Source organism: Orbicella faveolata, unplaced genomic scaffold (genome assembly GCF_042242905.1).
Source record: "Orbicella faveolata isolate gen_17 unplaced genomic scaffold, um_ofav_v1 contig_47, whole genome shotgun sequence".
NCBI classification, from domain to species: domain Eukaryota; kingdom Metazoa; phylum Cnidaria; class Anthozoa; order Scleractinia; family Merulinidae; genus Orbicella; species Orbicella faveolata.
The window spans coordinates 8201136-8225394 of NW_028301577.1; the positions used below are offsets into that span (position 1 = coordinate 8201136).

Genomic DNA, 24259 nt, shown 5'->3' on the forward strand with positions numbered 1-24259 from the left:
CCGTTTCGTCCCCCTTGCAATTGGAATGCCTCGCACAATCCTCGTTGGTCCCCGTACGTTTTCAGTGCGTTCTCGTTATGTTCTCTCATTCTTTCTTTATCCTGAATTGGCCTGAATCTAGCCAAGAGACTGGGTGCGTTCTCTGGGGGTGATCTGGATCAGGATCAGGATCAGTGATCCAAGATCACTCGGATCATGGTGCATCAAAGTCACTCTGGTCATGGATTCATCAGTTCCTTTGCTGCACCATGATCCCAGTGATCTTGGATCACTGATCCTGATCACCCCAAAGGAACGCACTCTTTGATCTAAGAGTAGATCATAGTCTCTAGATCAGTCTCTTGGTATAACCCAAATTTTAAACCCTACCCCACTTGAAAGTATCCACTATGTATTCCCTTAAGTAGTTTGTTCGTTTCTCAAGGTATATCCTCCTGCGTTCCATTTTGTTCCCCTTTCAACGTTTCAATAGTTCTTTCCCTTTATTTCTTTATTTACGGATTGCGTGCGCTCTCCGTAGGTTCCGCTATATGTTATCCGTGGAATCCTCGCTTTCCGTCGCATATTTCGCGTGCTTTCTCCGGTGTTTCTGCCGCGGTTTTGTGCGTTCCTTATTCTTTCCGTCTTTCCTTCTATACCTTGAATCTAACCGTTGCCTTAAATCTGGGGCGACACTTTGTACAAAATGGATAACACTCAAATTTGGCTAACACAAAACCCAACGCCGACACCCACTCCTGCACATTGTCGTACCAGTCTATATGGGTTTCCACTTTTCGCCGTGAGTTCCCATATGCGTTTCCTGGCCTACTGTACTACCCCACCGTGAGCTCTCTCGGATATTCCCCGGCCGTAATCCACAATGGCTCTCCAAAGAAAGAGAAGAGATACAAATTCACGGTAATAAATTTATTTGTTTAAAGTGGCGCAGGTCGGTGGAAAAGTTCAGTTTTCGTCTCAAAACAAAACTTACCAAGTAGCTGATTGCGCAAAGATGTCGAGGATTTCATTTTATTGGAAATCACAATGTTCCAAATCAACTCTATCCTCCGCACAGGTTGCGCCGGCACTCAAATGGTTCAGCAGATTCTCCCCACCTGAAAAAAACCCTTCGAGCCTTTGCGGAGGAGAGAGCCAAATCAACTAGTTGTAAAAAACAACAAAAACGAGAATAATCAGCTTGTGTTCCTTTATTAACAAAACTTTCCTTACCAAATATAGTAACACCATTTCCATAGTAAGCATATATAAATCGCTACAAATATATTGAGAAGCAGAATTCCACGTAAAAATCCTCTGAAAATACAACCTCTAGAAATGCAGAGTTTACAGCCCACTCTGACTTTAAAAACCCGTCTTAAACAATTCAGCACCAACTGAAACATGGTATAATGTATGAATCGTTAAATTGTCCCAGTTAGTATCTCTTGAAAAATATGTGGGGACCTGGACCCGTTTGTTCAAGGCGTGGATAACACTACTCGCCAGATAAATCACTATCTTGCCAACCTTGTTCCCAGGGCTTTTCCGTAAGAAATTGGCAAGGGAAAAGCCCTGGAAACGAGGTTCCTATCTAGTGGAATAGTGATAACAAACCAAAAATACGCTATACGGTGGATAGTGTTATACATCCTACAAACAAACAGGACTGGTAAGGAGAATTTATGTGTTGACATCCATGATTAAAAAGTTTCAATCGGATAAAACAGTTATACATTCAAATTCCTTTCTTCCATCCTGAATTCGTCATATTTAATCGTTACTTCTTCTTTTCATTCAGTCTTTTGTTGGTTTGTGCAAAACGCTGTGGTTCATTTTCCCCCCGCTCGCTTCGCTAAAAAAATAGCTTAGATCATTTTTTCAACAGCACCCGAAATATTGTTAATCCCTGTCGAACGTCTCGAGAATTTAATAACCAATATTTAAGTGCCTTGCTACGACATACTCTTTCATAAGATTTATATTACTACAAATTAAATAACTTTTTAAAGTAAAGACGTTTATAAATTGCAATTCTTTGTTCTTTTTCTTCACATTTCCTACAAGAGGTTTAAAAACAAACATTAAAAACCTTATCAACAACCTTCGTTAGGAGTGGTCAAACAATGCAAGAAACAAGCAAAATAATTTTTTCTTAACACAATGCAACTACGTGTCGAAGCAGTTCTCGAAACATATCACGAAACATCAAATCAGTTTTTCCTTTGCAAAAATGTTCTTCAGATCGTAGAAATAACAGCTTTCTAAGAAAGAAAAGCACTAAAGTGCTAATAAAAACCCACAAGAAACAAAGATGGCAGGGATTGGAGAAAATTAAAACGGATTACAAACGAGACCGAGACTAGAAAGAAACTACGTATAACGACTTGTTAGCTGTATGACTTACCTGCATGGCGCGTCCCTTAGTCTCATAAGGAAGTAAGAGCGTGGCAACTAAAGCCATCAGACTTAAAGATATATAAACACCAAGAGACAAGTTCCATGAGACTCTGAGCAATACCTGCAACGATAAAAAGCGCAAAATATCATCAGATTACTACTACTCAAAGAGCTTTTCTCGTTTCTTTGTCAAAGCTAACTGTGTTTGTCTTCGCCGAGCTCAGCTGCAGAGCTCTGCAACTGGGTTGAAAAATATGCGAAACGAATTCTAACCAATAAGAGCAGAGGTGATTTTGTTGCGACCAATCAAGAGAACGTTAATTGGTTTGCGTCCGTTTTCCCGCCCTTAGCGCGGGTTGCAAGTTTTCATTCCAGCTCTGATTGGTTCATTGCATTATTTGCGTCTCTGTGATTGGCCAAACGTGTTTACTTAGCTTTTGTTTCCATGACAGTGATAAGAGGACTGCTCTAAGCCAGAGGACAGAAAGTATTTTCCTGTTGATCTTTACTAAGTTTGTCCAATGGCAGTTGAAACCTAAAATAAAGTCATCACTGGGAGTCTTACAAGCGCTTGCTTAGCCGCGGAAATTAGTAACAGTCATTCTTGAAAAAGAAAAAAATTATCAGTGAAGTCAGCCTGTGACCAAAGCTACTCGGAAGGGTATCACTGCAGGGGCAGATTTAAAAGGAGGGGTGCACTGGGTGTCTAGTCTCCCCCCTAAATCCGTGAGTGTGTGTTGAACTTTAGTTTTCAATTCAGATGGTTCTAGTGGGCGCGTTGCTGCTAAATGCCACCCCCGCTGAAAACTCCTTTATTCGCCCTTGCATGGTGTTCTAACAAGCTTGATATAAACATCATTACTTTATATCGTAATATTCAGCTTAGCAAATGCAAATACGAAACAACACATAACGTAGACTATCCCCCGGGGGGGAACTCCCATAAAAAAAGGACGGGGGTTGCTCGTCGGAAATTTTGAAAAGAACCCCTAAGAGGTACCAAGACCCAGTTTTGTGGGCGTGGCTTGAAATTTTTTTCACCCCTAAGAAGTACTCATATTTTTTTGGCTCAACACCCTAAAAGTTACTGTAAAAACTCTCGCTGTGGACCTTTTGAGGCTGAACACCCTAAGAGGTACGAAATCCGCCTTTTTTAACCTCTAAAAGGCCCGACGAGCACCCCCTCCTTTTTATATGGGAGTCCCCCTCCCCTCTCCCCCCCGGGAGACTATAATGTGTGTCACGAGAACTAGGCTTACCTGAGCCACGTAAGGTGTTACCATTGCTCCAATACGGGTCCAGGTATTGCAACAACCAAAGCCTATTGATCGAACGATCGTGGGGTAAACCTGCAGTTCAAACAGATACAGAACAGAATCAGCGTGAAAGAGGCGACAATTTCTTATACGTACGTCAAGACTCAAGATGATAACAAAACCCTCAGGGTTGATTAGTTAAATAAACCGTGTTCTGAAAATGAACACTTCACCTTGAAAAAACAGCGGGGACCAGGCTCAAGAATCAAATGTGGGAGGGGCGACCAAGGGAAGACAAAGTACCAGAGCCCATTTGATTTCTGCGGTTGTCCTACGGTGCAAAATAGGCTTGGTTCGAAAGTATGGCATGAGTTTACATAACCTTTCGAAAAAGAAATAAGCATCAAGTCCCTAATGGGCGCCCCCTCTCCGATAAGTTCCCTCCCTTGTGCCACCAAAAGTGAATTAGGGTCCCGGGCCCTAAATCGAATCATTACGGTCTACTATAAAATGAAGGTCTAACTGTGATGCACTCACCTCTGGGGCATACACAAAGAAACCCTGGAATACACCTAATGAAAGGCCACGCACCATGAATATAAACAGTAATAAAAGAGTCCTGTTGAAAAGAAGTTTAAAAAACAACTTAAGTTTGAAATTAATAGTTACTTCATTGCTATATAAATTCACAAAAAATGACGCTGCCTGTTGTGAGCTCAATACTGAATATTGGGAAATGTTTTCAATGAATACGTGCTTATCAAATGTAGATTGTTTAAGCTCTGACCGGGGTCATTGTTTTGTGTTCTTGAGTAAGATAACTTCCTCATATAGAGTTTCTCTCCACCCTGGAGTACAAAAATATATAAAATACAGTTGACCCTCCCGTAAGCGACCGCCCAAAATGTCAAGCCTTATTCGCTTAGTTAGTTAGAAGTAGTTAGCACTACTTCTAGATGCCCTCAGGCAAGTGACAGCAACCACCAAAAGCCATTTGATTCCTCCGAAACATGGAGACAGACTTAAAATAAACATACAAATGACCTGTGAATTCAGACAGATCTTGTTTCTTCACTGAAAAAAAGTTTTTCAGCGACATAAAAAAAATAAAACAATAAGCAGAAATCCCTTTATGCCTGTAGGCTATCTTACATATTTTGAGAGAATGTGATGTAACAATTCCAATATCTTTTACCTTCCAGTGCAAATATACATCAATGCCAGACTTGCAGCAACTAGGAAAAACTCTCCAGCTAGAGTTCGTTTCCTACCAAGTCTCTCCATAAAAAGCATTGTGAACAATATTCCTGAGCAAAAAATAGAATTGACAAATAGAAAATGAAGGTGTCTGTTTACAGAGATCAGGTGACTGGAGAACTCATTTTTGAGAGTGTTTTTAAAGCACAGAGAAACCCTCTCTCACTCTGTAAAGTTACATGTAAAGGTGGTGGCTTATGAAACTAGTTACTGGTACATGGTGAATCTTACACTGGTATATTACCCCCCTTACAGTGAGTAAGAGGCATTCATAACCTCAAAATTTTGGTCAAGCCTTCTGCGAATTGGAAACAACTTGAAATGGCACATCAAAGTCACAAAAGCTTTAAAGGCAGACTGTCAACGAGGTTCTAGTTCGCAAGAGGCATTCTTCATATTTTTCAGTTTTTTTTTTTTGGCATGTATGTTGCACTTCAGTGTGGCAGACAGGTTATGAAATTAATGGCTGATGTAAAGCCAGTCTTGAAAAAGCCTTCCAGTCCCACATGCATCAACAATGATAATCTATTCACTTAGCAAGACCAATGCAGAACATTCACTGAAACATTTTCCTATCCGTCCATCAACATCAAACTTGGTAAATATGCTGTGGTAAAATACTTATTGACTGAAGAATGTAAAGCCTTGCCTGTTCCAAGCATTTGGTTAGTTGAAAAGCAGAGTAAAGAAAGGAGAGAGAAAAGTGTTACAGGAGAGCAGCTGACTACACCCTGCTCCAATTTTTCTCACCCCTTTTCTTGTTGCTAACCAACTGCTAACTGACTGCCTGGAGTAGGCTAGGTAAAACTGGATGGCAAAACATTTGGCCCTCAAGTACATGACATACATAGACATCACTGCACATGAGATAAATTAAATACTTGTGTATATATCTTAATGCACTTTCTCAAACTCCATAATAATTCATCAAGTTTATACAAAGGAAATCATGACCATGATGGCATTTGAATTATCTGGTCTTAATTAGCATAGATTTTTACAATTTTATTTCTCTGTTTTCTCCTTAGTTTTAGTTTCGATTGAGAAGATAAATCAAATACTCAAGACCATGTTTGACCACATTTTCAGACACCTCAAAATTGATGAAAAATACTCTGCCACATGTCGTATTCTCAACTCTCTTCTTGGAGTTTGGAAATGTGGTCAAACACTGTCTTTTGTGCTTGATATATCACATCAAGCAGGCTTGTAAGTAATGAGAATAAAGTGAATCAACAACTAAGCGACACTGATCAGACACAAACCTAACAAACACTTTTGTAAATGTAAAGAAATAAGTTAAGAAGAGTTGATATTAAATCTGGAGCTTGAGATTTGAAACTCACCAGGAAACTCAGCAGCCGTTGTCCACAAAAGACTGATATAGTCATTCACAGTTAAGAGTTTGCAGCCACATTCAGTAACAGACGTGGATAGACTCTCTAACAACAAGTAAAACACTGGAATGAATTCATCAACAAACAACAGCACAGCTACTACAGTCAAACCTCTATTAAGTGGCCACCCCTTATAAAGCGGCCAGTTATCGAAGTCCCAAAATTGTTGTTAACCGGCCACCTTTTATTGGCACATCCCAATGTTTTCTCTATTGTCCTTAAGCGGCCACCAAAATCTAACAAACATATAGTTTGGCAATCTTTTGGAAAGGATGATGACAGGTACACAGTAAGTGGTGGTCCAAATAGAATTTGACGGCTGATAAAAACATTCAAACACATGTTGAACATGATTGTCTTAACGTGATCCCATGTTCACTAAGCAATTAACCCAAATATCAAAAAAAAATATATTCAGATTTTATGAAGCCTAAGTAATTGGCCATCTGACCACCTTCCACTCCCTTAGGGTGGTCACTTAATAGGTGTTTGACTGTAGATTGCAGAGAACTACTACCTTAGGTAGGTTAAGTCCTGTTCTGGACACTTTAAGGGCCGATTAACATGGTATGACTTTGACACATGTGACAAGCTTGCGACAGGCCTACAATATGACTTAGGAACATTTACACGTGCACGACATTTTCACTTACAAAATTAAATATGCAAAAGTTTGCACTGAGATCTATGGAGCAAAAGCTCTAACAAACGGTAAACAAATATTTCAGCTGTCCTACACTTTGAAAAAACTTTCTAATGAGATGTTTTTCACTTTAATCCGTTCAGTACTTTTCGAGAAACGACTTCATGTTAATCAGTCAACAACAACTTCGTCCGCCATTTTGACGCAAGAAAACTTCTCCTTTGTCACAAAATACGTCATTCTCTATAAATTTGGGCTACGATTGTCACAGCATTTTAAAACATGTTTTAAAATCCTATGGCAATTTTTTTTACATACACAACAGTCGTAAGCAAGTTGTAGGTTTGATTTACACGAAACAATTCATGTTGTAGGCCTGTCGTAAACTTGTCGCATGCGACAAAGTCATATCGTGTAAATCGGCCCTAACAAGACAACATATTTATTACTGCACTAAAAGGCACCATACTGGGCTGTAGTAGTCTTATGATTGATCGAACCTTAGTATAAAAAAACAACTTAAATAAGCATCTACTTAGTAGAAGAGTCTACCTTAGAGTTCTAGAGGCATTCCCTTAGAGGAAGTGTCTCAAGCAATTTACCCAAGTTGGACAATTTAATATGCTTGTTACAGTGATTGCAAAAATAGGGAAGTGTGCCTGCCACTGTCATGGTGATTGTCACTAGCGATTAATCGTTCTGGACCAGGTCGTTCAAAGCCTGATTAAGCTAACCAGGATTAGCAAGAATTTTGATTTCAGTTTTGTAAATCTCTGGTGAGGTTTTCTGTTTATATTGCTTGTTCTTCACTTTTGAGTTGAATAATCTAAAACTACGCAACACTTAGGAAGTGCCAAACATTTTTATACAAGAAAATTTAATACTTTAGTTACCTTTTAATCCTGGGTTAGCGTTAACCGGCTTTTGAACAATCCAGCTCTGATCACTATGATGGGCAAGCAAAATTGACAATATCTAGCTTAAAATGTGCCCCCCCCCCCCCCCCACCCACCCACTCCCACCCAATAAAAAATGATGTTTTCTCTAACTAAACAAGATAAGTACCTGCACTGCACAAACTCTCTCCTGGGCGGATTTGCTGAAAAACTTGAGTTGTCATCAACACAACACCATAGTACAAAACTCCAACAGAAAAACTGTTAAGAAAACACAGGTCCAAATTAGGATAACCAGGTTACAAAGCAACCTGAAGTTCCCTACGAGAACTCCTGCTTTCTTCCGTCTTTCTCCATACTTTTAATTCCCCTTCCCCTTGCATATTACTATGGGTGAGGAAACTCTGGTCATTCATAGGCTAGATTCACATCGAAACATGTTAATGAATACATTTAAAAATCAACTTTTAAATTCTCTGATTTCTCCACTGTAGATAAACACTGGACATTTTACACCCTGTAATTTAAGGACTGTAAAAACTATTCTTTCTTCACTGACATTTTTTGAATGAGTTGATTTGCTGGATGTGCTAAGTTAAAGTAGCTTTCATATATTCAAACATAATTTCAGAAGAATCAAAAGAAAAAGTAATCACTACTTTTGCATCAAAACTGACAATTATTTTCATGTGATTTGAGTAACTAGGTACAAGGTGTCTGTCCAAGCCTAATGGACCAACAGGTTGGCACTTTATATCTCCAGTTTCCATAGCATGAAGCCACCAGGGGGGCAACTACTCCCCCAGAATGGGATGCTCCTCCATCACAAGGTCACCCAGCAGTTAGTTCACTTAGATAATCATTTATACAAGTGGATGGAGAAAGAGTCACCGTGTCTCCTATATTATTACTAGGAGCAATTATTGTAGATTAGTTATTTTAAATGTATATCAAAATGTCAACTCACAAAATTAGCCATAGAAGAAGGGTTGTTAATCTATACTCTTGATTGAAAAGAACTTGGATTTTTCCTTGTCGTGCACTCTAAAAAGAAAATGGAATTAAGAATGAGTATATTAGTTCAAACTTTGTTTATGAAAAGCCATAAAATGAAGGTTATTCTTTATAATAATTTTCTCCATATTCTCACAGATTATTAATACTTCTTTTAGATAAAACAACCAGATCAGGGGTTTAATCAAAGTTTTCAACAGGATGGCAATTGGCTTTCACAAGCAGACAAAACTTTGTGAACTGAACTTCTTTTATTTACTACTATTACATGTATAAGAAAGAATTCCTCCAGACAGTCAAACCAGGCAACCAAAGTTGGCGTCATGATTGGCCTCATGGGCAAGTGAATTTTCTTGGGTAAAATTTTAGAAAATTCAAATTATATAAGTACTGTAGGAGATCAAAATATTTTAATTACTGTAATTAACCATGCAGCTAGAGGAAAAATGTGGGTGCATGAGCTAGTGAAAATGAGTGTTGGGCTAGCACATCTTAGTTACAACTTGCTTGAAGAGCAAGCTGGAAAACTGATTTTCTAGCTGCATCCTGAACCCTTACATTTCTAACAGAACCTACTTCTGTCTCAACTCTAAGAGTTCCTGGAGGAAGTTTAGAGCCATTAATCTTTGCCATGCGTTGCAACACTTCCATGCCCTTCTCTTTTTCACCAGCAGCAAGCAGGTACCGAGGAGATTCTGGTAGCCACTAATGAAGAGAATAAAAAAGGTACAGTTGAATATTTAAAAGAGGCTTCTTCACTTCATTGACAGGAGCTTCTAAATGGGCGATTAAAAGTGTCTAGTTGTGCATTAAATAAAAAGGCCTAATAGTATATTTTAAAGGAGGCTCCTTCACTTTATTGACAGTTGCTTCTGATGGGAAAATTTTGAGTTCTCTTTTGAAATCAACATTTACAAGGAACTTTCCCTCTCGCCTCAGATGCAGCAGAAATACTATTAATAATGTAAGAGTGTTCTCAATTATTTATACAACTTAATATGCTACCTTTTTGTGCATAATTGATTTTAGGACTACATTGTACTATAGTTAGACTTTGTTGCACGTGAGTATTTAACAAATGCCAAGAACCAATTTGAAAACAAGAATGGCTAGCATTACACTTTAATAACAGGACAGACAACATGATAAATGTAAATGGATTGTGAAACAATTCAAAATGTTGCAATACATGTAATCTGTAAAGTTGATTTCATTCCCTGCCTGAATGTAAAATCAAACATTCATACATTTCTGTAACAGATGTGGGAGATTGTTACATTACTTATTTATGCTTTGATTTCTCTACAAATAATTAACAACAACAACAAGACGTAAACATGTTGTGTACTAGACTTTTAAACTTGCCAATAATTTACAGTTTCGTAAAAATTACAATGTTTTTTAATATCTGTCATATTTTTCCTTTGTCATTAAGTGTCATTGCTTAATGCCTAGAGAAAGGGAGAAAAGCATGATAACAGAAAAGGCAATTATCAAAAATTGTAAGTCTTATTAGAATGAGAGCTTAAAAGAGTGTTTACTACTAACAGTGCTTAGTACATTTATGACGTTTCTCTGGCCTTATGTCAGGCAAGAATAAAAGGGTCATGAGTTACTGTCACTCCTTTTCTGGACTCTGTATCCAGATACCTAATCGTCTTTGCGCAAAGTTAGCTGACTATCAAAACGTGTTCAAGATTACCTTGCATAAAATGATAAATATAACAACAGGAAGCGTGGCAAATGCAAGCAACCATCTCCAGCCAAGTGTCGGCATGATGAGAAGTGACACAATGACCATAAATGTTGATCCAAGTGCCCAGAAAAACTGAAAAGAGAAATAGTATACCATTGGAAAGTTCAAATTTTGAGCAACATGTTAGGCTGACCAATTCTCTTTCATGAGAATTGGTCTGAATAGCACACGACAAACTAGGTCACAACTAATAACAAACAGACTGAACACTTGAAGAACAACACATTGTTCCAAGTAGGATTGCAATACATGTACTTACAGCAAGACACAAAATGATGTACGACCTCACATTGATGGGTAGAAATTCAATCAGTAGAGTGTACCTGTAAATATGAATTAACTGTTATTAATATTAAAATATAAATTAATTTAATAGTTTATTATGGATAATTATGTGACTTCCTAAAGACTTTTATCTGCTTTCTTTGATCATTAACTTACATTAATGCCATGAGCACCATTAATCAGCTGCAAATGATTACATTTTTATCAACAAAATTTGTATGAATTCGTGCTTTCTGAAAACAAGTGCAGACTGAAACATTTTTTCTTGCTTGTAGAAAATATCAAAAACTTGCTGAATTATCTTTGCTTGCCAATTACACTAGTAGTGGACAGTACCCTGGATTTGAAAAGAAAGCTCTCTGGTCAGTAGAGGTATCTAAAAGCTATCAAATAGGGGCTAAGTTTACCCCTAAAATGCACCAGATGCAACCATTTGAAGCCAATATCATCAAAATTTTCTGGGGAGAGGCCATGCCCCCAGCCCCCCCCCTTTGTAAGCAAGGGTCTCTGCCCCTTGTTCAAAGGCCTTCAGCCTCTGCTGCCTACTATTCCAGCCACCTTGCCTGCTACTCAAAAACATTTTGACTGGGCTGCAAAAGACATTTTGGGTAATGATGAGTCCCCCGTGTTTCAGAATGCTCCACTGAATCTGCACAGCCTCAAAAAATCATTTATTAGTTAGAGGAGAAAAGCACAACTGTCTGACCAATCATTCAGTAACAGTTTGTTGGAAAAAAGGGCGTCAACCTTTTATTAATATAAATTTATTAAACAAGAGTGTCAATCAATATTAAATTTTGATGTTTGAACCAATGCTATAAGATTGAGTACAGCTAGCAGACAAGATGAAATTCAAGTAAATAAAAACAGTTTGTATTGATCTGCAACAGCTTCACTGTAATCAATACATGTATCTTCAGGGCTCATAAAAATATTTGACTTCCATCTCGCCCTTTGGACAAGCAGCTCCCAAATTTGGCTCTGCCCTGGGCAAGTCTTAGTTTACTTTTTTGCTCATTTAGTTGGCAGATGACTGGCCTGGGCCCTTGCCCATTAGGCAAGTCAGAATGAAATGTTACTTGCCTGACTGGAAAATCTAGTTGTACAGGACGACTGGACAGCACTTTTTTCAAGCACTGTATTTTAAAATAGTTTGTGTATTTACTGAAACATATACATGTACATGTAAATGCATTTGATTTAATTTAAACATAGAAAGCTATTCCAGAAGAGGAGACAAGTCACATTCCAGTTGTGAGACACTTACATAGTTGGTACACCACCAATTCCAAAGCCCACCAAGCATCGTAAGGCAACAATCCAGAGATAATGAGGTGAAAACGAACTAATGAAACCAAAATAAGCCAGCCAACTTGCACTTATAAAAATCATCTGTGAATCAGAGTCAAGCATTAATTAGCAAACTTGTGAATTTTATTTTACTGGAGGACCCACAGTGGACTGCAGGCTTTTATTCTTGGAAGAATGGATAATACGTGTAATATAATAATCATAATATATAAAATATATTTCTAGGTGCGACATGCTACAGAAACAAGAGTTGCACTTAACTTGATGAGCTAATAAAAGCAAAATACACAGTCAAGAACCAAATACAAAAGACCAAACAATACACTATTAATAGCTAACCAATGACTCCTAAAAAGGAAAGTACAACCTTGGTTATTCCCTAGTGCACTGGTACATGAAGACATGGCCCAAAATCACACAACAAACTTCAACTCACACTTTTGCGGCCTAAATTGTCTGAGAGCCAGCCCCAGATTGGACAGCCAACTGCCATACCAACAAAGACAGTCTGTAATCACAAAGAAACAACTGTTATCAATATTGCTTATCAAACTGGTGGAGGCTTTCTAGTACCAGTGCCCTTCATTTATATCATTTATTTGCTATTATTATATTGTATAAATATACTAGCATTCCATCTCAAATGCTGTTCTCTGATTGGCTACGCTACTCACTATCCTGCTGCAGATGGTGAGTAGCATAGCAGGATGAGTACTTAGCATAGCAGTGTGCACTTGTTAACAAAATGACAGCTGCTTCTTTGTGTTTTCAAGGTGTCTCAACAGTGAAGAGGATTTAGATAAAGTTTTGAATGACTAGTGGATTTATACATGTACTAAAACAATTAGACTATATTGCTCTTGATTTATACAGTTGACTCAGGCTGCATCCTTGTCAACTATCACACGATAGAAATCTCAAGCTCATAACCTAATTGTTGAATATAAATTAAATGATTGCTTTTAGAAAGCCAACCTCTTAAAACCAGTTTGACACAAATAGTACAGAGTTAGGCAATGATTATCTATTGCTTGTTATAGTTCACCACTAAATTTTCTCCAATTCTTGTGGGTTTAAATTGATCATGTGACTCAATAGTGTTCATCCGTTGGGACACACTATCAGCCCATAGTGCCGGTCCGAGGAAAATACCCAGATAGATAGTACTCATCAGTGAACGTTTTCCTGTAAACAAGCCTGTTTATTTAAAATAAACAATTGAAACTGTATTAAATGGGTTTTAGTCTGTTTTCTTTTTCAAATTTTACATTTGGCCTCTGCGGCTATCATCTAAAACAGTTGAAAATAATTCAATATGATTTTTGAACTGGCTCGCAGAAGAAAATTTATTACAACATAGGGCGCACGCTAGTCCTACCTAATTCCTATTTAGCCATCATGAACAAAATCTCTATGTACACATGGTCGTGTGTGCATATAACATGATGTGCGCAGTTTCAATTTAGCTGCAAAATTTCTGTCAAGTTTAGGGCGAGTTCCTTAAGTTTCGGTAATGCAAAGATTACTCTGAATAATCCAAACTCTACTTCATGCGTTTGACTTTTACGGGGCTAAGATGTTTACTTAAAATTGAGTATTTTGACTTTGTTTGTCTACATTTTCATTGAGTACTTATGACTTTGTTTTCTTACATTTTCATTACATAACCAGGTTAAGGTTACTTCCCACCTTCATGGGTACCCTTTGGGGAAAAAAATCATATGCACACCAGTTTCAATAAAACCCCAACAAACTATATATCATAAGAAAGCATAATAACTGTACTTTACAAAAAAATTACAATTTCAGCAATGTTTTCTTTTAGGAAGTGTCAGGAGGCGATAAGGCGTGAAACAACCGAGGGTTCTTCTATTGAATTTATCACGTATCGAATTCTGCGGTATGAGCAAAATGGCTGCACAGTCTTATTCAAAAGGCATCAATCACCAAAAGTGTGTCGGGCTTTTTCGATATTCTGATTGGTTGTCTAGATATCCACATCTAAAGTTGGAGCAGCAAAAAATATGCAAGACATGTTGTGTAAATGGACGCCACAGGAAAAATGTGTTAAATATCAAAATTTCCCAACACTTTGGTTTGTAATTATCTCTGGAATGTTCTGGCGAAATTTCACGGCAATCCATCAAATCTGCATACCCTATAAATTCGCTCAAAGTGGATGTATTCCTCCAAAAATCAAATGTGAGATTTTAGTTTGTAAAGGTTTGTAAACAACTCACGCCATGCCCGGAGATTATCACGCCTAATAAAACCGCAAACCAATACAACAAGACGACCTCCTAGTGTCTATGACAATAGATCAAGATTTCCCGGGAAAAGCATGGCATTGCAACATGTTTTTTATCTCGCTCAGTGGAGTTCAATTCAGAATGATGATGTAATATAAAAGGCAAAGACGTCAAAGGCAAAGGCAAAGGCAAAACCGGTGCCAAAAGGTTAAAGTGCACCTAACCCCCAAATTTTTTTTTCGCTAAAACAAATCTAGACTTTATTTGAAGCATTTGGGCGAAGAAATTTTTGAATTTGGTTGAATCCTCAATTTTCTATGCCCTTTCAAAGTCGCGATTAAGTGTTTCACGACCGCGTTTTAGGGAGTCTGGGGCGGCGGTACCTGATGACGTCTACCCAGGAACCAAACACAATAGCGCCTCAGTCAACTCTCTGTATTTGCTCGAGAAAATAGAATGCAAAACTAATTGTTCCGATGTATTTTGGGACTAAAACGTCCAAGTTTTGTCTCAGAATCATTTCTTTTTCGTCACTGGAGTCAGAGTTAAGTTTCGATTCGGAAGGCTCCGAAATAAACTTTGATCGAGCACGTTCGACAACTGTGAACTCACTGCTTAGAGCTTTGAGAGCAATTTACAATATTTCAAGCGACGACGGGGAAGACGTCTTTGCGGACGAGCTGCTTGTATATTAGGAATGGAAAGCTAGATACGAAGTGGAGGAGCAGGCAAATGAAAAGCAGGAAAGAAAACTCAAGGACTGCTTTGGATGGTAATTTCGTCAACTAAACATAAGATTCCCACGCGTGTTTATAGCCCGTTTACATTTGTCCTTACCGAGAATGTATTTTGTCAAGGTTCTGTTAAATCCAGTTTGTGGTTTACTTTCAGTTGAATGCTTCATGTTTATAAGAGCGACGTACGTGTTGCAGTTTTCGAGACTTGATGACCTCCAAAACATTGGCTTCGATCGATTGAAAATCGTATTGTTTGGACCTGTATTTTTGAAGCTGCGGGAAGCAAGGCGGAAGGAAACATTTCATATAATTACCGATTTCACATTGTCACACGTTTTAAGTCGTAACTCCAAATAACCAATGTAAATTGTTCTCAAAGTTTGGAGTGAAAATCGTCGGATAAGCGAAACGGATGTGTTCCCTAAGCGGTCCGCAGATAATGTTACGCGGTCATATTTTTGACGCTATTGCACAGAATCTTTGTCGCACTGCTGATTTCCAAACCTTCGAAAAACTCTGTGAGTCTAACAATTTTGTTATCATGTAATTCTAGAGGATTAATCTTCGACTTTCATCTAAATCGAAAGAGAAATAAGTGTTGGTTAGCGGCATACAGTTGCGATCTATTTACATATCAGTATAACGCTTCTTGATCATGACCGGATCACACAACTTTGCCGGTTATGTTATAAATACTGCGGGATTGGAAGATATAGGTTGTAGGTAGTATTTCTACAAATTGCTGGTTAGCTTTAAGTAGAAAATTTATGAAAATAGCGTTCAAAAGTCTGCGGAACAAATTCCAGTGAGAGTTCTTCAATGGTTCTCACAGATTCAGTTCGCTTGTTTCGGTTCGACAAAATCAACCATCGTTTACGTCTTTGTTGACCCATTAGCCGATCATCGTCAGTAAATTGTACAGTATATCTTTCTTTAAATCTGGAATATTGCTGCAACAGCCGATAGCACCTCTGGAAGGCGTTTCTGCGCACTTTTCGAATGTGTATTGCACCATCCTGAAGGAAATGAGAGGAAATGAGATATCCAACCTTCCTGGGTAGACGTCACAAGAGCCGCTGGACCCATTCTCCTCAAACTCGGTCGTGAAACAAAATGGCGGTGTTTTAGAGCTATTTTCGAGATTTCGTCGTGGCACAGAAAATCGAGGATTTAACGGAATTCAAAAATTTTTTCGCAGAACTATTTCAAATAATAAGTAGATTCGTTCTAGCGAAAAAAAAATTTGGGGGTTAGGTGCACTTTAAAGGCGGAAAATGTGCCGCTGAAAAACAAGACGTTAAGGAATTGACGGACAGCTTAAGAAATACCCTTATTGTTGAAATGAGTTCCCTTGGGTAGGTTTCATGATTTTGTGATTTGGAAATTACACTTTGAGGCGATTGCTTATGTTTTTATATCAAGGATATTCAAATGCTCTGCTCTAATTTTTCCGTAGCTCGGTTTTTCTTGATGCTGGTCTGGCAAAATGGCGAAGACAAAAAAGGATATGAATGCTAGAGAGGTGGCTGGGTGAAGAAAACAAACAAAAGAAAGTCCAGAGGAGCAACTGTGCATGAATAACATTCCAGTGGGTCTCAATGAGTCCGACGATTCATGGGTATCGGACTCAACAAAAGAGTCACTGTAAACATCGCTGTCAAGTTCCCAAATTTTGACAGAACCTTTATCTTCTCTCGACTCCATCTTTTTGCCAAATTGATACGATAGCTGCAGCTTCATCTGCAAGGCCAACTTTTGCTTCTTCAGTCAGTAATGTATTTTCATTCGTTCTTCGCTGTTTTCGCTTTTCGAACTGGTCCATGGAGTTTTCCATGGTCCATATTTACTTATAACTTAATAGAATTACCGGTACACCTAATATGAAAAATGCTTGGCAGTCAGAACAACATTGAAACTGCTGATCAACCGACTAGCAAAATTGTTGGTATCTGGCAAATTTTTATATTCCTGGAAACCTCGTCTTGGTTGATTGCATACATGTTATAAGGCTGTCAACCAAGAGGGAACTTTTACTTCCGGCCATAACGTAAAACCTCTATTTCTCCACCAATATTTAGTGTTTTTCAATTTTTTTTTCAGAAATTAGAGATTACTCTTTGACCATTACTTTGACCCAAAAATCCAAATTTGAAGAAAATTGCCATTCTGAAGGTACACGGTAACCTTAAAATCTAGTGTATTTGCCCTCAAAGCTTTGCTTCTCAGGCAAATATTTCTTTTAAGGACATCATATTTCCGTGGGGCAACTATCAGCTGCTAGTTCCTCAACAAAACACTCTATTGTTTAAATAGCTTCAATCTGTGAGATAAACACTCACTGTGGTTATAAATGCCTCCTCCCACGATGATAAATGCCACAAACACTGAATTGTTGGTGCCAAGACAGAAAGCAACAAAAGCTCCACAGCATCACACATCTGAAAGGATAATTTATTTAACAACTTAAAGACATACTGTTTCTCTCTGGCTGAGGGAGAAATTAAGGAGAAAACATTTTTTCTGGCATGCAACTTGAGTCAGGGTGCTACTCCAAATGTGTTGGGGTTAATGTACAAATGAACACTTCTTTTCATTTGACATTTCCTGACCTCCATTATATGCACCGTCTGCCCTCATGCAGTATAATAGGCATTATCAAAGGAAAGTAAGTAACAGAAGCACAGTTTCACTGTTTCAAGTCTGAGCAATATTGGTAGTTACTTGTGCATTTTTTTTCTTTTTTTGAAACGTTAGCTACATGGTGTTTTATTGTGTGCTGTATAATGCTTGAGGTTATAGTTAACAAAGATCAGGCTGCAACTGGCTTGGTATGGTGCCAAGTCACATAGGAAATTGTGTTGAATTCATAGCCTGTCAAAAGATTGTTAGAATGATTTGAGGCTAATATCATCCAAAGACCAAAATCAATCAGGGATTGTTGCTTTTAAGACTTAATTGCAGATATCTCACTGAAGAAAATACAGCTTCAAACCCATACTTACATTAACAAAACCAGCCATTAGAATGAGTAGGATCTGGAATTTTCCCATCCCAATTGCTTCCACTGCTTCAGACAATGTGAAGGTTTCTCCATCATTTTCTGAAATACAGAAATACTGAGTGACAGCGACTGAATACAGAAATACTGACGATAATGATTTCCATTTTTGGGAAATGTTTCAAGCTTGAATATTGATAACACTCCGTTTTATTTTCCATTTTGGCAAGAATATCTCTAAACGAAAACTTACCAGACAGAGTGCTTTTTTTAGCCTCATTCATCTTTTAACATACCCAAATACTTTGCCAATGATACAGAATATAGCATTTCCTAAATAGACCAAATGAAATACGACTTCCTCCAGTAACAATTTACATTATGGTTACACGTCTAAACAGGGATACTGCTGGTCTCTAGTCAAGCAGGCATTAATTCACGAAAATTCGTCTTGAAATAGACACTGCTTTGAAAATAAGAGGGAAAAATATCAGTCTTCCACATGCCAACAAATAGTTTACTCTAATGTCTTGAATCTGTGGATATATACAAATTCTGTAGTACCAGCAGTTCGTTTAGCTGTTTTTCATGTAAAACTACGGAAATGTAGAAAAATTTCCAAGAAGTGTCAAAAGTTGATGATAAAAAATGCCAAAACAGTAAAATCAGTCTGCAATCCTAAGGAGGCATCTTGTAAATGCCTAAATAGACCAGAACAAGAAAGTTCAGCACAAAATGGCAAGCTGGACCTCTGTGATTATGAGATACCGAGAGTCACTCACCAAAGAGGTGAGTGCTGTCAAAATTTTGTTTCTAACACTGAGTATCTTAACTTTTGCTATTCATAAATAATTATAAATTATAACTATATTCTTCATTGAGTAATAATTTGCCATTGGATTCCCGTACAAACACTGTAATTTCTGACGTTGAATGTTGTCTACATCCATCACGTTGGCTTCCAAAATTAAAATAAAGTATATTCTGGTCAGTTCGAAAAAATAATATGAATCAGTTTGAAAAATTTAAACTTGTTAAAAAAAATTATCACGAAAATAAATTTAAACCCTAACATAAGCAAAAATGCAGTTAAATGTTAACCAAGCAGTTTTAGCTCCGTGAAGGTTCTTGTTAAAATGTTGCCCAGTGCTAAGTAAAGGTAATATTATTGTGTGAATGCAAATACAAATTATGTATAATATTAATGATCACTGCGAGTAACATTTGAAAATTCTGTCAAAATTGCATGAGTACTTAGGCAAGTGCAATTTGAAAGAACTCCAAATATCATGAATCATATATATCCTTTCATTTTTTGTTTTGTTTTTTTTTCAATAATAATATAATATAATATAATATATATTTATGATTGCTTGGGCTTTCATACACTTTCTCATTATAATTTTTAAGACTTAGAAAATTATCAACATGCATGTGCTGATTTGCATTACAAAATAATAAATTGGCCCACTCTTGTCCAATCACAATGGCATGATTTTCTCAGTCATAACAAATATGTATTGGGAGGGTCTTTTGCAAGACCATTTAATACCTCTGAGACATACAATGTAAACATATCAGGTTTTGAGCATGCGCAGTAGGACGAGACAGAATAGACACGTGTGCTTGTACTCGTTAGCTGGAATAAAAAGTTATCTTTCTGATCTCTACCATAACATTACATGGTGTCAGAAGTGGGATCGCGAAGTAACCAAACATACCATTTAGCTCGATACACTGGAGAAGGTGGAAGAGTGAAGTAATTTCTGAACGACACGTGTACGATCGATTCAAGAAAACAACGCCAGCGCCTCATTCATTGACAAGGGTCCAACCATGGACTGGAGTATGGATGAAAACCTATACTCACGCTTCAAAATGTGGAAACAACGCTGTGAACTGCTCTTTACGGGCCCGATGGCCAAAATTGACGAAGAAATTCAATGTAAGCACCTGCTTTACTGGGCCGGTGAGCACGGCTTGGAGCTGTTCAACAGCTGGGGCCTCTCGGCAGACGAACAAAAGAAACTGGAAAACTACTGGAAGAAATTCGAAAACTATGTGAAACCTCACTCAAACGAGCTGATTGCCGCCTGGGAGCTACACAATCTTCGACAAGGTACACTATCGTTAGAAGAATTTATTGCAAAGCTTAGAATCCTTGTCAAAGAAGCCAACTATCCATCGGAACATCATGATCGATTCTTGAGAGACTTCCTTGTACTCGGCATGAATTCAGACCATGTCAGAAAGGAGTGTTTCAAAGAAGGAAATGCTCTGACATTTAGTAAAGCTAGAGAAATGGCAAAAGCAGACGAATCAGCAGACAAGCAGCTTCAGCTAATGAACCCAGTAGTGTCAGCAGTACACCCTGTTAGCTCAACCAGGAGAAACCAATTCCAAAGCGACCAGCTGAACCCAGTAGCCGGTGGATCAAGGCAAAACCCAAAAGGCAACAAGTCAGGAAAAACGCAGCTCTGCAGGAATTGTGGTTGGGGCCCTCACTCTCATGAACAGTGCCCAGCAAGAAATGCAACGTGCCATTACTGCCAAAAGGTGGGACACCTTGCCAAGGTATGCTTTTCAAAACTGAAAAAGAAGGATGTGCATGAGATTGAAGCTACTAGTAATAACAATGCCATACCTGAGTCAGAGCCTACCCAATCATTAGATGATTATGTGTTCCTGGGCCCAATTGAAGCAACACCCCTGGCCATGAGTGTAAACGTTGTATCCTGTAGAGAAAAGACTCTGCTAGAAGTCTCCTTGGCACTGAAGCCAGAAGGAAAACAAATGAATGCACTCTGTAAGATAGACTCAGGTGCTGAAACAAACATTATACCCAAGTCCCTATACAAGCAACTAAGCCCTGAGACACTAAGCTTACAACAACCTACAGTGAAGTTAACTGCTTATGGTGGAGCCGAGATCCCAAATCTTGGATCTTGCCAAATATATGTGAAGGGTCCTAACAATTCCAACCCCAGAGTTATCCAAGCAGAAGTTGTTGACGTTGATGGCCCTGCCATAATTGGTAACATGTCTGCACAAGATCTGAACCTCCTAAAGCTCAACTGGCCAGTCACAGCCAGCACAAATGCAACCACCCAGAATGTTGTACAAAGTGAAAAGCCCATGCCCAATGCAAATACTGTCAAACTATTTGACATCAGAGGCAAACAACACCCCTTCCCACTGACAAAGGACTATTTGTTGGAAGAATATCAGGATGTCTTTACAGGAATTGGCTGCTTTCCAGGACCCCCGTACCACATCGAAACTAACCCTGACATTCCCCAAGTACAGCATGCTCCAAGACAGGTTCCAGTACAACTACAGAAAGCCTACATAGAAGAGCTAGACCAGTTAAAAGAATCTGGAATTCTGGTTGAGGTCCAAGATGAATATACCCCTTGGGTTAACTCTGCTGTGGTCACCATCACACCCAACGGGTCGATCCATCTGTGCTTGGACCCTCGGAATCTCAATAAAGCAATCAAGCGCAACCCCTACTATGTGAGAACCATAGATGATGTGATACCGAAAGTCAGCGGCTCTACCCACTTCAGTATCCTTGATGCACGCAGTGGATTTTGGCAAGTTAGTCTTGACGAGGAAAGCAGTAGGCTGTGCACCTTTAACACTACATGGGGAAAGCATAGATGGACAAGACTTCCATTTGGCCTTACGTGCAGTGGAGATGTGTTTCAAGAAAAAATGGATATGGTCTTTGGCAGACTGGAAGGGCTCAGCGGTATTGCAGATGACACATTTGTCTATGGCACGGGCGAAGCACAACATGATCAGCACATACTAACTGTCCTTGACACAGCAAGAGAGAACAATGTGAGATTTAACCCGGACAAATTCCAGTTTAAAGTGAAGGAAGCATCCTTCTTCGGGCTCACATGGACCCCCGACAGGATCCGCCCTGGCGAAACCAAAATCAAAGCAATCCGTGATATGCCATCCCCGAAGAACCTTACAGAGCTGCAGTGCTTTTTGGGCATGATTAACTACCTGAACAGGTTCTCACCCATTCTAGCCCAAGTGTCAGAACCTGTGCGACAGCTGATGAAAAAAGATGTACCATTCGTGTGGCAACCAGAACACCAAAGGGCATTCCAGAACTTCAAACAAGCAATCACTGAAGTACCAGTCCTAGCCTATTACGACCCAGAAAAGGAGAACCTAATCCAGTCTGATGCAAGCCTTAAAGGCATTGGATGTGTGTTGATGCAAGAGGGCAAACCAGTGTGCTATGCCAGTCGATCACTAACTGAAACTGAGTCTCGATACAGCAACATAGAGCGAGAGTTACTCGCTGCCTGTTGGTCGCTTGAAAAGCTTAACCATTACGTATTTGGTAAGAAGGTGGTCATCGAAACTGACCACAAACCGCTCGAAAGCATCTGCAAGAAGAGCATATCGAGTGCACCACCACGCCTTCAGAGGCTCCTACTTGAAATGGCCAAATACAACGTGGAGATCAGGTACATTCAAGGAAAAAGCAACGTGATAGCAGACGCCCTTTCCAGGATTAGCCACATGGAGCCCCCTGCAGAAGACAACGAAGTCCCCGTGGTGGAACTGGACACAATCTCTCGAACACTGCCAGCCAGCCCTGCCAAACTAGATGAAGTACGAGAGTACACTGATCAAGACGTTGTACTCAGTCACTTAAAAGATGTCGTGCATCATGGATGGCCAGAATATCCAAATGAGTGCCCACAAGACCTGAAAGAGTTCTGGAACTTCAGAGAGGACCTGAGTGTTGAAAATGGCCTCATTCTCAAGGGACACAAACTCGTAATTCCCAGTAAGCTATGCCCACAGATGTTACAAATCATACACCAAGGACATATGGGAACAGAGAAGTGTCTCCTGAGAGCAAGGGACAGCCTGTTTTGGCCAGGCATACCAAGGGACATCAAACAGATGACAGAGAACTGTCCGACATGCGCACAGTTCTCCAAACAGCAACCAAAAGAAACATTGCATCCACACAATGTACCCAGTTATCCATGGCAGAGGCTTGGATGCGATCTGTTCGACTATGGAGGTGCTCAATACTTACTAGTCGCAGACTATTACAGCAAATACCCCATCGTTAGAAAGTTGAGCTCAACGACATCTGCTGCAATAATCAACCACCTCAAATCAATCTTTGCAGAACATGGTATACCAGAATCCCTGGTATCTGACAATGGCCCTCAATACAGCAGCAAGGAATTTGCAGTGTTCTGTGACCAATGGGGTATCAATCACATTACTAGCTCACCAGTGTATCCAAAGAGCAATGGATTCATAGAAAGGATGGTACAAACCGTAAAGAACCTTCTAAGGAAGTCCGAGGCTGCAGGACAGGACCCGTATCTTGCGCTCTTGTCATACCGGGCCACGCCTGTCGATAGCAACTTACCATCACCAGCCAAGTTACTGAACAATAGAGAATATCGCACACAACTACCCAGCAGTGGACGACTCCAACGGTCACAAGCAAAAGAATGCCACCAAGATCAGCTGCAGCACCGCCAAGATGTTCAGAAACAGCAGCATGATGGCAAGTCCACACGTGAGCTACAAAAGCTAGTACCAGGCCAACCAGTATCGGTGTTTCAACCAAAAACCAAGACCTGGACTCCGGCAACACTGAAAGAACAAATGAACCAGCCAAGATCCTACATTGTAGAGACAAACAGTGGTTCAGAATACAGTTAAAACCGTCAGGCCAAGTAACACCAAGCCTTGAAGGTCAACTGCTCTCTAGCCAAGACAATCCACCACAGCCCAGTGCACCTACATTTACATCTCACCAAGTCCCGTCACCATGATTACCCCAGACACCCCAGAAACCAGCTACAGTTGGTGAGGGAAGTGCCGACCAACATCTGACAACCAGAAGTGGTCGTGTTGTAAAGAAGCCATTAAGGCTGGACCTTTAAACTTTGTTGATCAGAACAACTCGGCTTAGCCGTCTGAGAATTTTGTTGCGTTGGATTCAATTTGAACAATACTTGCGTTATTTAGGTTCCAATTTAGAGACCAAGTTTGTTCCTTTCACCCGGCAAAGTTTTTAGG

The 24259-nt window shown here is 39.2% G+C and overlaps 1 protein-coding gene and 1 long non-coding RNA gene across 4 annotated transcripts in view; one reads left to right on the forward strand and one right to left on the reverse strand.

Annotated features, from left to right (window-relative positions):
- Positions 1 to 1172: 1172 nt before the first annotated feature.
- Positions 1173 to 24259, reverse strand: part of LOC110066170 (synaptic vesicle 2-related protein-like) — a 33028-nt gene continuing 9941 nt past the window's right edge. For 2 of the 3 annotated variants that reach the window (XM_089279054.1, XM_089279053.1), the window contains exons 2-16: positions 18183 to 18280; positions 17520 to 17618; positions 12631 to 12702; positions 12151 to 12275; positions 10858 to 10921; positions 10545 to 10670; positions 9419 to 9547; positions 8796 to 8872; positions 7998 to 8089; positions 6239 to 6334; positions 4831 to 4942; positions 4173 to 4254; positions 3639 to 3728; positions 2387 to 2500; positions 1173 to 2039 (exon numbers count right to left, since the gene is read on the reverse strand). In XM_089279054.1, the coding sequence (XP_089135180.1) occupies positions 2031 to 2039; positions 2387 to 2500; positions 3639 to 3728; positions 4173 to 4254; positions 4831 to 4942; positions 6239 to 6334; positions 7998 to 8089; positions 8796 to 8872; positions 9419 to 9547; positions 10545 to 10670; positions 10858 to 10921; positions 12151 to 12275; positions 12631 to 12702; positions 17520 to 17618; positions 18183 to 18230 (1335 nt within the window). In that variant the 5' untranslated portion in view covers positions 18231 to 18280 and the 3' untranslated portion in view covers positions 1173 to 2030. Of the gene's footprint in view, positions 2040 to 2060; positions 2501 to 3638; positions 3729 to 4172; positions 4255 to 4830; positions 4943 to 6238; positions 6335 to 7997; positions 8090 to 8795; positions 8873 to 9418; positions 9548 to 10544; positions 10671 to 10857; positions 10922 to 12150; positions 12276 to 12630; positions 12703 to 17519; positions 17619 to 18182; positions 18281 to 24259 lie in introns of those variants that run through there. The other variant, XM_089279052.1, reaches the window with a different exon arrangement.
- Positions 14652 to 16206, forward strand: LOC149097014 (uncharacterized). Its single transcript, XR_016204061.1, has 2 exons — positions 14652 to 15215; positions 15335 to 16206. It is a non-coding gene; the product is annotated as an uncharacterized LOC149097014 (long non-coding RNA).